The 18,053-nt window shown below is 40.5% G+C and overlaps 1 protein-coding gene across 7 annotated transcripts in view; it reads right to left on the bottom strand.

The window, feature by feature from the left end:
* Positions 1-18,053, bottom strand: part of inpp4b (inositol polyphosphate-4-phosphatase type II B) — a 125,543-nt gene that overhangs the window by 64,337 nt on the left and 43,153 nt on the right. For all 7 annotated transcript variants that reach the window (XM_056408679.1, XM_056408678.1, XM_056408680.1 and 4 more), the window contains one exon: positions 17,427-17,506. In XM_056408679.1, the coding sequence (XP_056264654.1) occupies positions 17,427-17,506 (80 nt within the window). The remainder of the gene's footprint in view (positions 1-17,426; positions 17,507-18,053) is intronic.

Here is an 18,053-nt window from a genome sequence, read left to right as displayed (position 1 = left end):
AAAAACTTCAAAGCAGCAATACCTTTGTGGCCGTCAGGCAGTTTTCTCTGTAGGAAGTCTCACAGAGGGAAAATATAGCGCTGGCTTGTTTTCACTGAGGACATCTTTAATAATGGGGAATGCCAGCTTTAGAAGTGATGGTGACAATCCTGATTTGACATTAGGGATGAATGACTCCGAACGAGGAGTGACTCAGCAGAACTTCAGTGGAGGCCTTGTTTATATAGAGCTGGCCAGAATCACCAGGGAAGCCTAAAGTGAGCGCACACTCTCTGGCTTGTCTGGACCACTTGAAATATATTCCCAAAGAATCTGCCAGGGTATATACAGGACTGTCTCAGAAAATTAGAATATTGTGATAAAGTTCTTTATTTTCTGTAATGCAATTAAAAAAACAAAAATGTCATGCATTCTGGATTCATTACAAATCAACTGAAATATTGCAAGCCTTTTATTCTTTTAATATTGCTGATTATGGCTTACAGCTTAAGAAAACTCTAAAATCCTATCTCATAAAATTTTAATATTTCCTCAGACCAAGTAAAAAAAAGATTTATAACAGCTGAGTGTTTGTCAAGGCTCAGGAAACCCTTGCAGGTGTTTAGAGTTAATTAGACAATTCAAGTGATTTGTTTAATACCCTACTAGTATACTTTTTCATGATATTCTAATATTTAGAGATAGGATATTTGAGTTTTCTTAAGCTGTAAGCCATAATCAGCAATATTAAAAGAATAAAAGGCTTGCAATATTTCAGTTGATTTGTAATGAATCCAGAATGTATGACATTTTTGTTTTTTTAATTGCATTACAGAAAATAAAGAACTTCATCACAATATTCTAATTTTCTGAGACAGTCCTGTATATATTGTCCTAAAGTTTATGGTACGGAAGTACATTTTATTGACAGTGGCAGGCTCAGAACCTGCACAAAATGGTTGAGCAAGAATCAAATGTTTCATGTAAAAAATAGCTGATTTATCCAGAAAACAACATGCATATTTATGCTATGTAAAGGGTTAGGGTTAGGGTTAGGGTTAGGGATGCATACTTGCAGATGATTTGTGAGTTTTAACGCATTCTATTTGTCCCATCACACACACATCTGTATTAAAGAAAATAATATTTATTTTCCTGCTGCAATACATCTGCAATAATCAGAATATGAGCTATGTCGGGCCAGGATGCATACTTGCAGATGATTTGTGAATTTTAACACATCCTATTTGTCCCATCACACACACATCTGTATTCTCGCATGACGAAAAGTGTCTTCATACGACATTTACTTTTATGTTAGTCCTTAACCAGTGTCAGAAACAGTCTGGGATAAGCTGTTTTCACAGAAGAAGCAAGGTGGAAAAACTATACAGAAAGGATGCTATTTTCTTTTTCACCAATCCCATCAATCCAGACTGGAGGAATGTTTTTGCATTTCAGAGAATTTCTGGAAAGTTGATGGAGGACAAGAACAAAGAAAACTCAATGAGAAAATCCCTCGGTCTCCATTAATATACCAGCTGCTATGGCAGAGTGATCTTCACAAATATGAATATAAATGGATATTGCAGCATACACATGAGGAAACATATTGCATCCTTCCATTACAACTGTGAGCAGAAGTTACCGCATGGCAAATCTTGATGTTCGAGAATAAAAAATAAAAAAACGTATCAACGATTGCCGATGTCTTGTTCAGTTGAGCCTATTATTGTCATCGTCCACGGGGGGAAAGGTGAACTAAAAAAAGTGTTGGGATGTGGTGAAGAATATAGGTCGAGAAACCTCACCTCCACCGCCTCTGGTGTTTACATCGGCCTCCAGGGACCTATCAGAACTCAAGCTTCAGAAAAGATGAGCTTCATGTCGCGGAGCGTGGCTGCACTGTGAGCACCCGGGGACTGCATGACGCTAATGAGACTGGGAAGGTGGTGCTCATGCAAAGTTGAAGCTCATTGGAGTTTATCAGGAATGTTTCCCTAGAATGTCATGCTCACCACTGAGATCCTTATTCCTGTAATCTGTAATCCCCTCAAAGCCACTCAGTAGAGATATTTGGATTCTTGTATATCATTTCTGACTTTACTAGAACACTGGGATTCTATCTCCACTAATCTTTGTTTTAATGTTCTGTTGCAACTTCTCAACAATGAGTTGTTACCTTCGCATATGAAAATGCGGAAGGTTATGTTTTGATCGCCGTGTATTTATTTATTTATTTGTATGCGTGTTATTCGCATAACTAAAAAAGTATTAAACCGAATCGCATGAAATTTGGTGGGATGATTGGTTATTATCCGGGGACCATTTGATTCGATTTTGGGATAGATCTGGTCAAAGGTCAAGGTCATGAAAAGGTCAAAATCTTCTTTTTACCATAGCGCGGTCAATTTTGATCCAATTGGCATGCAACTAATGCCAAAATGTTCATAATTCAATGCCCAATCTTGTGATATGCGAAGGTATGCGCTCTACCGAGTGCCCGTTCTAGTTCTATTTATTTTAAATCTCCCAGGATATCAGTATTATAGAGTAAGGACTACCTGTCAGCTGTCTGTAACAGGGGCTACTGCTCTCATATTACACACACGCACACACACACACCACAGACACACACACTTCATATGTGACACGTGGTATTGGCCATTATCTCCGTGCCAAATGATAAGAAATTGGATTAAGGCCAGATATGCTGTATGAACTGGATACGGGTGAGCACTAAGTATCAATCACAAGTAGAAGTGTAATTTCGGTCTCCTAATTCCCCATCTCACACTTTAAACGCAGACATATTATCCCTTGTCTGCTTCCAATACTCTGAGCGACATAATGATATTAATAAATATAAACTGTATTCATATAGCACCGTTCTAAACACGAGTGCTTTATAATAAAAACAGACGACGCATAGAATACAAAAAGAATGAGATGAACTAAATGCCAAAACACGTAAAATTCAAACAAACTAAACACAAATGAAGCAAATTTGTAATCTGTGATATTGGGCTATATAAAATAAACTGAATTGAACATCAGAGGGAGAGGTTTCTTTATGCTGGTGCCAGAGAGCAAGGAGTTACAGTCGACTAAGCTACTCGTTGTGAAGGCGTGGATAATGGTTTCAAAAGAAAAATGTTCTCGTCTTTGAGATGTTTATGAGATGATGAAAGCAGGACTAAACCATTGATTTACATGTTTGTTGAAGCTGAGGTTTGGATTGAAAATGACAACAACAACAACATTTCTGCCACGCTGAGTTAATGAATGGGCCAGAGAATCAAGAGTGTTTACATACAGCAACAGTTCTTATCACAGTAGCACAATTCAATGCAACGTTTTTATTCCACTTTAGTTTCCCATATAGTGTCAAAGTAAAGACAAGAAAGCCCAAAAGGTCTTCATGTCCTCAACTCCATCGCCTCCAGTTGTGTGTATATTATTCTGACGAGGAAGATGGCAGCGTGAAGTCATTTAAAAGCTAAGTGCCGATCAATAACAATTGAATGAGCGCGGGTGGGGACAGCGTTTGAGTTGTAGAGGACGGGCGGTGAAGTGACACAGAGCCGACTGTTGGATGACCTTCATCTACCACTCACTCAGTGAACGCTACACTGTCAACACTTAAGGGGTCGGGGGTCAAGTTAAGCTTGCCAGCTGCATTGCAAAACATGGGAGAAAAAAAACGAAAATGTTTTTCTCACACACATTGTGATCACACTGCACAGTCTGCTTGAAGGGTAATGAGTCAGAAGCGGAGCGCGGCGATGCTGCCACAGGGAGTCACCCGGGCGCCATAATTATTTTTTCAACAAACTGTAAAAGAGTCGAGAAGGAAACGTCTCCTTTCATCTCTGTCAAACTGGAGGTTTTGTTCTGTAATTGCTCTCGAATAAGAAGTCAGGCAACAGCATCCAGACCGCCACGGCCGTCTAGCGAGCGTACGCTTACTGGAGGACTGGAGGAAAATTAGTGTTTCAACACGTTATGTGTTCAATTTAGTTTTGAATTTTTCTTAGTTTAAGATTGATGAGGATATGTTGAAAGAATAGTGCAACGTTTGTGGTTTTTACACGTCATGACCGTTGACTACGTTCTGCACCGGAACCCACGAGAAGTGTCATGGTGGAAATAACCTCATGCTATGTGCAAGACAGGATTCTCAGGATTTTGTTTGCTACAATAATCCGCTGAATTTCTTTGCAGTATTGCTTGGTGATGTTGTCGTTGGAACACGTGTTCACTATATAGCCACCATGGTTAACACACGTCTTTCCTATTACATGTACCCGTTTCCTCGAGGTGCAAGAACAACTTTGGTCAGAGTGCCGAGCAGCTTTCGATTTGCCTCTGATCCTGGGCTTTTGTTTGGGAGCTCCAAAAATTATCGACAGGTTGAAGAATTAGGGCTTGAACCGTGTATTGTGGACTAGGCGTAAAAGAGAATCGCGAAGATTGACAGCACTCTTCTTGTGGTTAGCATAAAGACTGGAAACAAGGAAACAGTGAGACCAACACAATCCACATACCAGCTCCTTGAGGCTGGATCAGCATATTTAGCGGAAAGACATGAGATGTGGCATGTGGATGTTATGTGACTGTTTCCTGGAAGGCTGCAACAGTCCTGTGTCAGGATGATCTATGCTCAGGCACCTTGGGGACTGAACAGAACCGAGCCTCGAGGAATACCTCAGTGGAGGAAGCACTAACAAGCCTTCGTCTGTGTTCCCATGCGACTTTCATCTGGGGATTGAATAGGATGCTGCATGCAAACAACACCATGTGCATGAGTCTGTGTGCTGGAGAGGAAGAAGGATTGTGTGTCAGCCACAGCAAAGCCAGAGCTGTTGTTGCTAGTGTGATGCCTCGTGCCCTGAGAGCAGGAATGCGGTATAAAGTCCGACGATGATCGTGCCTTTGATTTCTTGGCTCTGCAGCTTTGGTCTAAGCCAAATGTCAGCGGAGCAAATCAGTCTACCGTGTTACCGAGCATCCTAAAGTGCACTTAAATGAAATAAAGAGAACAAAAACATTCTCAGATAGAATTTTCATAACTCAAGAGCCACTTTTTAAGGAAACCTTCAACCATATCATACTGTTTTCATTATCACTCTTAATCACTAATATGTTAAACTATTTCCAAGGTCAAAAATGAGCTTTCGTGCTCTACTTTGAAGCGAACAGGAACTAGAAACCGAGAAAGGCCATGGATGAAGTCCATACGCCAAGAAAACTGAGCTCTCAATTGAAAAGCTCTGGAAAAAGAGTTGCGATTGTTTGTTAAACAATTATTTCCAAGGTCAAGAATGACTCTTGTTTCCAGCAGCAAGCAAAAAGAAAAATGGTGAGAATATTGTTTTATCCCGGCTTCAGTAAAGAAAAAAGCCTCGGCTGGAGTTTTTCTTGTTCTCCCTCATCTATATCTCTCTCTGCAGAGTTTAAAGTCCTCATTAACTAATGACCCGTTATTTAAACGTTGTCTTTTGTCAGGTTTTTTGCCATGTAAATGTTCTGACATGTATGTCCATTTCAGTTTTAGGACAGGGACATATGTTGTAGGATTTGTGGAGTTGCTTAGCGACCCAACACTTACTAGTTTCCCCCTTCCTTTATGTACATTGATCCTTTCAGGCCATCAAGAATAACAGTTCTGTATGTTGGAAAAAACTAGTCTATGTTTCTTTCTTCTTTTTTCTAGTCAGTGAAAGAGAGAAAAGAGAATGTGTAGAATGAGAGGAAGAGGCTGCATGACTGTGGAAAACTGTTCTCAACACAGCATCCGAGAGAGTAAGACCGACTGACTAAAGTCACGTAACATGGAAGTTGTTAATAGATGTGCCAAAGACAGGTTATCTGCTTCCTCAAAACAAGCAATTAGCTGCTGCAGCTGCGTATTAGTGTCTCAGTGAAGACCAAACATGTGTCCATGCTGAATGGCTGACAGATAAATCCGAGTTGTAAAGAGCTTCTCATGTGGGAAATAGTGTATACGTGCTTAGAAAATGCCACCACTTCACGACTAGTATGAAGGCAAATCACTGTCAAAATTCGAGAGCGCAAATGAGAGCCACGCGCCCGTGCAAATCAAACAGCTGCGCGTATAATTTACTTTGACGAGAACATTTACATCACTCCGCGAGCAAAAGTCCCTGTCGCGCGAGCAAAGGTCGTTCGCGAATTTTTAAACTGCTCACTCGCGAGTAGTTTTTCTTTTTTTTTTTACAGTAAGTGGGCGGTACGACTGACCATTGTATCTCTAAAACTGATTGGACTAAAATTGCTAGGAGGTGGTATAAAGCTATGTTGCGATCGGCCAATAATTACAGAAAACGGGGGAGCCAGTATGAGGCATGTCTGACCACAAGGAGGTAAGGTCTATATATATATATATATATACAGGACTGTCTCAGAAAATTAGAATATTGTGATAAAGTTCTTTATTTTCTGTAATGCAATTAAAAAAACAAAAATGTCATGCATTCTGGATTCATTACAAATCAACTGAAATATTGCAAGCCTTTTATTCTTTTAATATTGCTGATTATGGTTTACAGCTTAAGAAAACTCTAAAATCCTATCTCATAAAATTTTAATATTTCCTCAGACCAAGTAAAAAAAAAGATTTATAACAGCTGAGTGTTTGTCAAGGCTCAGGAAACCCTTGCAGGTGTTTCGAGTTAATTAGACAATTCAAGTGATTTGTTTAATACCCTACTAGTATACTTTTTCATGATATTCTAATATTTAGAGATAGGATATTTGAGTTTTCTTAAGCTGTAAGCCATAATCAGCAATATTAAAAGAATAAAAGGCTTGCAATATTTCAGTTGATTTGTAATGAATCCAGAATGCATGACATTTTTGTTTTTTTAATTGCAATACAGAAAATAAAGAACTTCATCACAATATTCTAATTTTCTGAGACAGTCCTGTATATATATATAGACTAAATAAATATAAATATAAATATTCACTAAATAAATAGGTTTGAGAAGATATATATATATATATATATATCTTCTCAAACCTATTTATTTAGTAAGTGATTGGTGTAACATAGTTTATCATATTCTTGTAATAGTAATTACTCTTACTACATGACATCAGAAGACCGTGAAATGGCTTTCGGGTGTGATACCCAAAGACGAGGATTGTAACCAATTAGAAGTAGAGATACATTGGTGACTGGTACCGTGACTTTTAGTCGCAGAGTGATGTAAAAGCTCTCAAAGTAAATTACACACGCGGTTGTTTAATTTGCGCGTGCGGGTGGCTCATATTTGCGATCTCCGATTTTGACAGTGATTCGCATTCATGAACTAAATCAATGCTGGAAGACTCTGCTGCGCAGTTCATACAAAACAAATAGATTATCCTCTGCACGGTGGCCGTTTAAAGACATTGCAGTCAGCTGGTCGGGATCAGCCATATGTTCATCCGTCCATCTGCATGTACTTGGGCTCAACTACAGGAGCTTTGTTACGAACTGAAAGGAAACCAATGACCAGATTAAAATGTTGACGTATTGTATTCAGGACACTTTTGCCATTCCTCAAATGTGAGTTAAGCAATTTATACTACATTTCCAGTTTGAACTTAAACATTTATTAACAACTTTTTAAGTACTATTTTTACAGTCTGACACAAACATGAGAAGTAAACTCAAAACTAAATATGTGCATTGGAGATCAACGAGTTGCGTTTCAGGCTAAGCCTCCCTAAAGGCCAAAACACAAGGCTGGGCACGACCCTTATTGCCACAATACTATTTCCAGCCACACGGCCCCTGAAAAGATGTTCACTGCTTGTACATCATGGGTCCCTTAGCTCTTCTTGGCAGCAACTCTCCCCACCCCTTGCTGTTGCCATCTCTCGTGTGCATCAATGAATGAGGAGAGACCATTTCATAAGGTCGAGCAATATCCCGAACTACACGACCCACAATGCCGTCATTACAGAGACAATGGCAAATAAGATATCCCCTGGCGAGCCATAGCTCTGGAGATTGGCTCGTAAGGTGAGAAGTTAAGTTGTGTGTGTTCATCATTTGAAGCTAATGCAGAGGGGGAGTAAAAACACAAGTGTAAAAATACGCAGCACGACACTTGTTTTTGGTGTTAACCAAAATATGAAGCACGGCCGTGTGTTCTCAGTTTGAGGGAGTATAAGCCGCCTTAAAAAACTATAAGAAAGGTCAGCCCTGCTATGGAAACAAGCATTTCAAAATGCAGGCAGCACAGAGAAGTCATTGCTATAGACAAGGCACATTAGCATGCAGCTCCCTCTCAGGGTGTTAAAAACACACAGCAATACTGTTCTGCATCGTTAATATACGTCTTCCGAAACAACAAAAACGTTTTATGCAAATAGAGGATTCTATGTACACTGCACCGTAACAATAACAACAACATAACGTTGGTGCTTCCTCCTTTCCTGGACACAACAAGAGAAATAGAAAGAAGCCAAAACTTCAGTGAGGATATGTATTTTTTTTTTACCGTTGAATTGTTATCTCTCTCCATCTTTCTTGTTGCGGTATACTTACTGTGGCAACACGGTACAGATATGACCTTGTCCTAAAATAAAGGATGAATGTCTCTTTGCAAAGTAAGTCAGCCTTCATTACAAAACCATAAAGGCTTTTTTAATGTTCACACTACGAGCAGCCGCTGTGGAGTGTGTGTGTGCGCGTGTGTTTTTCATGAATGCCAATGTCCAAAACAACAAATTGATGCACATATCCTAACTTCCTTTGCTCACACACAGTGAGAGAACATAACCTGTGGGACTATTTGTGTAAATGCAGGTGAACAACATAAGAGGTAAAGCAGCAGATCCCTGCACTGCAGCCCAACTCCGAGTTTACTCCAAACAGTGTCAACATTATGGGTCAACATTGAATTCTTGTTATGATAAGGGGGGACTCATGTCACAGTTAATATGCAGCCTGCATGAATGGGCAAACACCAGTCCAATAGTCCAGAATTATTCTTGTTTGTTGAGATGTTTGACACACAGCAATGAGCTGGTGACTCGAGAGACTTCCCAAGGTCAGTGCAGTCACACACCAAAACAAAGACAGCATCTCAATGAACCTTCTCCTTGTGGCTACACTGGTCTTTGATCTTCAGCCTTGATGCAGTTTTGTATGTAATGAAGGTTGTGCTGGGATCATTATACTGCACACTTTGTGGGATTAGGAACATATACTTTTTTTTAAATGTTCAATATAATATAATGACTTATCATTTACACAACTGTCTGATTAGGTCAGTGTGGGACTGTTCGGACTGACGTCGCTTTCTCTCTTCTGTTTGCACATCGACCCTTTTAGTGACGTCACACAAAACAAAATGGAACAATGTTGTTGTGAAATAAAGCCAAATGGGCCTAAAAAGCTTGCTTAAGACGACAGGTTTATCATACATGCACATTTTAAAAATACCTTTTCCGCATGCGTGCATGCCCTCCTGGTAAACATCGATGTTACCGTATGTTCATATTTATCATCCTTATGCATCTGAGAACGTGTCACATCATTGGTCGGCTGCAATATTGCATCCAACCCCAGTGAGAAGGGACATCAATAAAAGGATCTGCAGATCTAAACTTCACAGAGATTAGATGCATTGAAGACTACCAGATGAGGTCATCGTCACTCGACGAGAGCGTGTGTATGTTCAAGTGTTCTGTGCAGACTTTAGTCGTCAAAATGTTGGTATTTTTATTTCTGATATTACCAGAAAGATTAACAATCAAAGCCCCCTAAATATTTGTTTGTATATATAGAAGCGGCACCATTTACAATCATTTGAATCTTTCAGGCTTGTATTTATTCATAGATTGTATCAAGGAATACAAATATTTTAATCTTTAAAGCCATTATATGCCAACAAATGGACACGGCATTGCACATATCCTGCAAGCCAGGCAGGATATTGTGCTTGACCTTACCTTCTCCGGTGCACATATTTGAAATAGAGCAAAAGGGAAGGATTGCATTTCTCGCCGTTACATCGTCTCAGCTGGGTGCTTGAATGATGGCACACAACATTTTAATCTCAGAGCAAAAAGAGAGGCTAAGAAAAAAAAGAAGAAAGAAACCTGTAAGACATGATTTTATCCACCTAGGCTCTTCCCCCTCCTCTATTTCATCCTCATTACCATCCTCTCATCCCTTAGACAAGGACTTGGCATGAGCTGTGCCCCTAGCATGCCTCAGCACCATGTCGGGACAGATTTATTAAATCTCTCTCCCCCATCTCCTAACACATCTCATTTCCCCATCCCTTCGACCTATATGTGTTATGTTGCAAAGAGAGCTCTAGGAAGCCCCACATGACCGATTGGCCCAGCCTGATACATCGTACCTTGTTTAAAAAGGGACATTAGGTTAACAACTCTATACTCTGCTTGGCATTTATTGGAATTGAAATTAGTCATGGCAGTTTATTAGGGCAGTCAATCAATGTAATATTATTTTTTTCCCCCATTCTCCTCTCAAGAGTTGCATTTTGATATCCCGGTGGAGCATTGGCCGAGTTATTCTGCCTGTGAGCCCCGACGCCCCGGGGATTTTACAGATTATGCAGAAGAAATGTGCAGAAAAAGAAGCATTTGTAGTATTGATGGAGAAAAAATGAGGAGGCCATATCTGCATTTATTTCACCCCACCCGAGTGCCTTTTCCCATTCTTATACATGCATACGTGGCGTGTGCACTTGTGTGTGCTAGTATTACCATATATACTGCATGCAAAGCAACTCTGTGTGCTTGTGATTTGTGTGCATGGTTATCCTTGTGTGTGTGTGTCTTGCGTGCACGCACACACACACACACACACACACAGCCTTTCCCACCAGCCGTACACTAAAATGCTGTGTCCTTAAGTGTCCTTTAGGCTGTCCTCGTGCTTCAGTACATATGTTCCTTTAATCACTGCTACATGCATCAAATGGAGACAACATAAATAAAGATGTTCATGCAGTATATGTTTAATAATGACCCTCCTTATTTAAATTTGTACAGACTAAATATTCCTCCGCTTTAAATTGAGCAGCTAATGACTATGCAGTGAAAACTGGTGACATATGTGCGAGTGTGTGACTGTCACGAGGGGGGGAAGAAGAGTCACTCCACAGAGTAGTGCAATTAGCAAGTTATTTAATTACTGTCTGGCATTTTTGTGTCATGCCGCGTACAATATGGAGATCATTAATTTAGAATGGCCCCGAAGGACTCCCAGAGCTAATGCACACAAATGGCTGTTTTTTAGACTTTTGAAACCATAACCACTACATGCCAAACCCCAGCCTTTAAGCAAACCTCACCCACAAAAATCAATCTTACCATGTGGGGACCAGATCTTTATCCCCAAAAGGGAGGGAAAGTCCCCATGTGACCGTGTGAAAAGATTAATGTCACCACAATGTGATTAATACAAGCACACACACACACACATTCTTTTCTTCAGTATAACTGTATGAGATAGTTGGTTTTTCAGGCCAGGTGAAGATACAAATCTGTCCCAGCGGATACAGTGTAAGGGAGAGGTGGCTTTCTCTGGGTAAGTGCGAGGATTGGGACAGGGCGATAGTGAGGGTTCTCTGGCGTGATAAAATGTTATTATCATGATAACGGGCTAAACGGTTTCTGGTGGGACAGCAAAGAGAAACTCTATCCAATGGGAATGGATGAATAAGCCATCAAGCCAGGCAGCGGAGGCACTGGTCTGAGATAATGCAGCCTAGCTATGGTAAACCTCTGACACACACACACACACACACACATGTGCACGCCAACACACTCTCACACGCATGCAAATTCATATCAAAATCAAATCTCAAACTGTGCAGTAGAACTGGGTCATAGAGTGCCTCTCCTACTGAGTGTATGACGTTTTAGAGATAACAAGAAGAGCAAAAGAGGATCTACAGCGTGAGACTGAGAGGGCAGGAGACTGAACGCAACGCTCTCAGCAGGGCTGAAATAGAAATATGACAATGGGAAAGTGTGTCAGTAATTTGGCACACGCATGCTAACACTTTTCTGCCATTAAATACACTTCTGTACATTGAATGCACATTTTCATATGACCTATTGTGCCATTTAGACATCATTATATTCTTTTGTGGTTGGGTGACGGAGGCTCACCTCCCTTTTTGGAGATAATAATCTTTCCTCCCATGTGTATACATAGCATGCATTATTGAGAGACCTCTGCAGCGCCGACATCCTTCCAGTTCCTGGAGCGCCGCAGTTGAGTTGCTCGTCCCGATAGTCCCCATTTTAACCGTGCTAGAATTAGAAATGTGCGTGCGTGCAAAGCAAGCCAAACTCCACACCGGAGGTAGAAGCAGATACAACTTTTGTCAGGCTATTCAGAGCTTACAGAGAGGCAGGATAAAAGTTGCAAATGTATGTTAAATTATTTCTCGCTTGAGATTGAAATAAAATGGAACACAATGAAGAACAAATGACGATGAATAAATAAACCAAAGAAACAGCAAATCCTTTAAATCACTTGTGACATTGCTATCATCAGCTGTAACACTTAAATACTAACCCTGCACTAAATGTACTGTGTGCATCTGTATTTGCAACCAGCAGACAATTAAGAACCCAATTATGATCGTGATTAGTTATTGCATTGTCCATAAACACTTCTCACTCATACTCAGCTCCCATGTGGGAGCACTTCTAATGTACAGTAGCTCCTTCATTCCGTGTGAATAATGTGCGTGTCCATATAACACAACCAGAGAGATTTATTACAAGCTCCGAGCAGATACCATGCTGAAGTGTGTGACGGCATATCTGGTGTGGAAGAGGGTTCATTGTATAACAGATAAAAAGAGATGAAAACAATATACGACTATGGTTAGAGCAGCATGTTTTTTTAATTTTTTGTAATTAAATTCAAGGAAAGATTATCACAACAATATCAGTTTCTCTTAGCACTTTCGAGCATTGTTGCATCTTTCAGCTCATTGTTTTTGTTTTTGTGCAACTTTACTGTTCAACACATCCTCATTCAGCGGTATCTTATGAAAAGTAAATCCTCTTTTTTGTGTACTTTCCTACAAAACCAGCAAAACATTTACATTTCTGCTCCATACATGCATATCGTCTTTTTAAAATAAACTCGACAAGAACAAACTTTGTTAGGTTCAGGCAACAAAACTAGGTTGAGGGGAAAAAAGTATTTGGGGTAAAAAATAACTGATGACATTCCCATCTTAACTAAGATATTTAAAGAGACTGCAGCCTTTACATATGCTTGTGTTAATGTGCAGGTGGATTCCAGAAGTATCATAAGGCAACCTTGAACTGACTTTGTGTGCTGACCAAACAAATATCCAAAGAATTCACTTTAAATCAGTTTTCTGCTCTTTGATTAATATAAAGGTCAAGACTTCAAAGAAACTACTCAATTCTCAAACCAGACCTTTTTTTCTGTTGTAACTTTGTATGTGTGTGTGTGTGTATTTGTTGGCAGGTGTGTCGGCGCTGCTTTTGTTTGTATGCTATTGAGTGAGAGCATCTGAGTGTTCTTTTGGGTTGTGTGAGAGCTGCAGGAAGGTACGATTCCCTCATCCTCTCTTCAAGGGCTTCTGCTGCCTCTGAAAGACACATCTTCACAAGGACCGAGTCCACGTATCCGACACTCCCGCACATTCAAAGGGACATTGTCGGGCACCCCAAAAAAAAGAAATGACCCAAATCAAACCGGCCGTGCCTTACGAGAAACAAAAACAATCCGTGACTAACATCCTAACCAGTTACACAAGAAAGCGAGCGCAAGACCTGAGAGAGAAGCTGCAATGCAGAAAGAATTTGTCTGAAAAAAGAATCAGCTTTGAGGTCGCAAAATGAACTTTAACAAAGGGTCCAAGAAAAATCAAAAGTCACATACACACACTGGCGCTGGTCAAATACCAATTCCCTCTCTACATATGCCCAGCACCAATGTTAATCTAGAGTGTATGAAGAGAAGTTGGTCAAAGTCGTATTGGTTTTGAGTTTTACAGACGGGGAATCAATCCCTGCCCCGTGGAGATAAAAAGCTGTCCCTTATTCCCTCTGCTGAGCCAAGTAAACTCAAATTAACTGACTTTTTGCAACAACTGCCCGGGTGGGGATTAGAACACTGTTGTCAAATAAAGCATCTGTTTCATAACGGGCCGAAAGAATTGCAATCCAGTCCAAGCTTGGCTAGCGGAACTAATGTCGTCCACAGGTCAGACAGCCCAGAGTGGGTTCCCTCCGGGTTCTTCGACAACCTCCCACAATCCAAATACATGCAGCTCAGGTTAATTGGAGACCAACTGTGAGCGTGTCTGTGTCTTTATGTGCCCTGCGATGAACTGGGTGAATCCTGTGTCGCCCAATGCCAGCTAGGATGGGCTTCAGCGACCCTGTGACCCTGAATAGGGTGAGCTGTTTGGTGAATGGAAATGGTCAATTTTTTTAGATAATTTGAATAACTGATAGCTAGAATAATGTATCGTCATTAAGCAGTTCTACACAACTTGTTTTAGTTGAATAATTCAGAGGCCTGAAGAGGTCAAATTAACCATTTATTCAGAAAGAAAAAAAAGACAAATATTGCCGCAAGGCCTGAAAAAATCAATATAATTTGAGTGGCAGAAAAATGATTTTCCTATCCTCTTAATAATTTTGCAACTCTTCCGGTTCATCCTCAGACCTCGCTTGAGAGTCCTGACCAATACTTGGAGATTCACTGAAATACTGTTGTTGAGCATGAAGCTTTTAGTACGTGCCATAGTACTAGTCACAGCAACCTCTGAATACTAAAGCAAACGGTGGACATTTAAAAAAACAAATTTTTGTTTTCCCGTTAGAAAAAAGCATCGTGGCAGGATTCCAAGTATCATGGGAGGACTTCCTGTTATCCTCGGGAATAACTAAAATACTACTGAACAACAAAATGAGCCAGAAACACAAGTGTGACAACAAGGGAGTAGGTGACATGTCTCTGGTGTTCAACACCGAGACCAACACCTGCATGAAAGTGTGCAAGCAAACACACAGGGGTGCAGTGGGGCGCTGTGATTCCTTTTCTTACTGCAGCTCATATAGTCAATCATGCAAGATACAATTATACCTGGTGACATGGGATCACCTCCAGGAAATGAAAAGCACAACAACAAAAAGTGGCATAGAAAAGCGAAGATTGCGAAAGGGGAATATTTTCACGGTGTAAGGAGATAGAGACCATTCATTTCTACAGTCTCTATGCAAACATACCAGATAACGAAATATATGTTAGAATGCAGTGTTGTTCAGTGAAACTACTTCACAAATCAGCCTTAAGTAAATCAATCAAGGCGGTGATGCATTTCCAATGCGGTGGCAGCCGTGGCTGTAGCCAGCTACAGTACGAGGTCAGCAAAGTCTGGACCTCTGTAATCTTGAAGAAATGTTACTTTCTTGATTCTTGTTGTTCTGAGTTTGGACTCACGGTTGAATGCACGCATTGTGAGTCGCTTTGAAGTAAAAGGGTCCGCTAAATGGCATGTAACGTAATCATTTTCAATGACGTGAAACAGCTTGAAACTGACAGCTGTCAATAAGACAGCTGTAAGTTTCAGCTGGGAGAGACTATCCAGGGCGACATGTGCACCTGACAGCACAGTCGGGTTTACTGCAGGGTTTTTACAGACAAAAGAATATACATGAAAGCTAAAATGGTGATAAAGAAGATATTGTTGAAAACTACCGATGCTCTGTTCTGCCAGTTTTTCATGCTAACGGATGATGATCATTTCTTCAGTTGCCTGGTCAACGTGGTCGAGGTTGAAGGGACTCAGTATCGTGATGCTTAATATCGGAAAAAAGGCAAGACGGATTCTCCTGAATCCTGCCACCTGCCACATACTGGCCTCTCGGGCATTCCAACAGCTGCCATGCGGCGCCCTTCACAACGGGCCACGAGTGTCAGCAGCACACCGTCCAGTCCTCCTATTTGAGGTTTTAGTCGGTTTATATCTTTTACAGTTGAAAAGGTGCTCGCGCTAAAGCTATAACTCACAAGCACAAAAAACACTGACGGATACATTTATCTATCAGTAAGATGTGATATGAAGTGAAATTGAATGTGTGATGGATCATTATACCTACAGTGTTGCCTCTCACGCTCCAACGATCACATTCCTGCCGAAACCTACGATATTAGCTCAATCTACAGTGAACTCAGTCCGTTTACAGGTCAGAGCTATTTCCTAATTCTCAGAAGCAAATGAAAAAATGTTAACCAATGAATGAATTGCACTTGGCATCATTTCAGTCAGGCCCCTCCCCAAAAACAGGACTGTAAAATAACTAAACCTATACCAGCACGTAACATTTCACGCTTGTCAAGCCTCGGTCGCCATTTTATATAGAGACACAAATCAAAAGTATTAGAAATCATGTCGGGCACTTCATAAGAAGGACACAACATTAACTTTCCCTTTTTGTCTTTTTTTTTTTGAATCATCAATACACACCCCCCCCGCCTTTGGGTTTTTTGACCCGATTCAATGTTCACCCTCCTGTTACCTTTATATTTACTAACATATTTTACCCTTTGTTTCATTTTTGCGCCAGCAATTAAAACCTCCAGAAAATTATTAGAATTAATATTGTTTTCCAAGTTTAGTGTGATTTTATGTTGTTTGTGTTTTGACCGAAGAAGAGAAACAACACATTAAAAATGGGGTCAAATAAATCTAAAAGGGGGGAGGGGGTATGATTGATTGTCAAAAATGAACAAGGCAACACAAGGGTTAATCATGTAAAGGAACACAGCTTATCTGCTTGTCCTCCAAAAGGCAAACAGCTAATCTTCTTTGTGGCAAAATGACTAACTATATTGTTAGTGTTCTGTTTTTAAAGTCGGTAGTGAAGGTGTCGTCAGAGCGTAACAAAATAAAGCTCCGAGTATCTTTTCTTTTGGCTTTCAAACTGGAGCTTGATTGACTTAAAGCAGAGGGCACATCCAAGCCAATTACTTTTATACAGAGCATGCACAAGCAGACCGAAAATGAATTCTTGATTTATGATTAAAATATTTTGTTCAATTTCCTTTCAAACAACACACAAAGCATTAATTTTACTCCGTCTGAAAAATGTCACTTATTCCCACCCCCATTTACGACAGCGAAATCAGATCAGAGTGCCGTATTCCCCCACGCCGACACGACATCTCTGATACAAACAAGCGGCTGCAACACTTCGGAAACTGCCGTTGCAACATCTGCGGTCAGGTTTCTTTTCCCAACTCTATCTTAATTTGATTTTTAAGTTGGTCTGTCAGTTATTGCGTGAAGAAGCAAGATCTTTGGACTCTGGAGTCTGAATTTGACTTTGCCTGGAGGATCACAGAGGGCGCTGAACATGAGTATGACAGACACACACACACTCACCTGAGACTCAAGGTCAGTCGTTCATCTTTAGCCCGCAGCAGATTGCCGACTGAAAATGTGGCACTGCCCAGGAAGCTGCTCTGTAGAACCAGAGAGAGAATACAAAAGAAAACACAAGCGGTTAATATTAGGCTAAGTAAACAGTTAAAAGATAAAACAATAAAAAATAAACTGCTGGATAATTCTTTTCTTAATGGTATCATAGAGGTGCTAGAAACAGCTAAGAACTGTGATCTCGAAGTAAACATGTGAGATACCATATATATATATATATATATATATATATATACATACATATTCTCCTTTACCATCTTCCGTTCACCCTCTTTCCCCTCTTCCTCACTGCTCTGACAACATGTGTTTGCTGCAGGCACGATGTGAACAGGGGGTGTCAGCACACCAGAACTGGGTCACGGAGATAGAGGTAGGGGACGAGCCCATCAGTCAAGAAGAGAGATGATCTCACACACACACACACACACACACACACATGCACTGCAATGCCCAGATGTATGCACATCCAAAACACACACCTGCAATACACCATTAACATGCTAGCTTCTACTGCAGGAGGGGAGAACTCAAGATGCTACGAAACAGAGTTGGTAATTAACAACAGGTACAAAG

Source organism: Pseudoliparis swirei, chromosome 24, assembly GCF_029220125.1.
Source record: "Pseudoliparis swirei isolate HS2019 ecotype Mariana Trench chromosome 24, NWPU_hadal_v1, whole genome shotgun sequence".
NCBI lineage: Eukaryota > Metazoa > Chordata > Actinopteri > Perciformes > Liparidae > Pseudoliparis > Pseudoliparis swirei.
The sequence above is the reverse complement of the archived record's forward strand: the minus strand, read 5'-3'. Positions and strand labels throughout refer to the sequence as shown.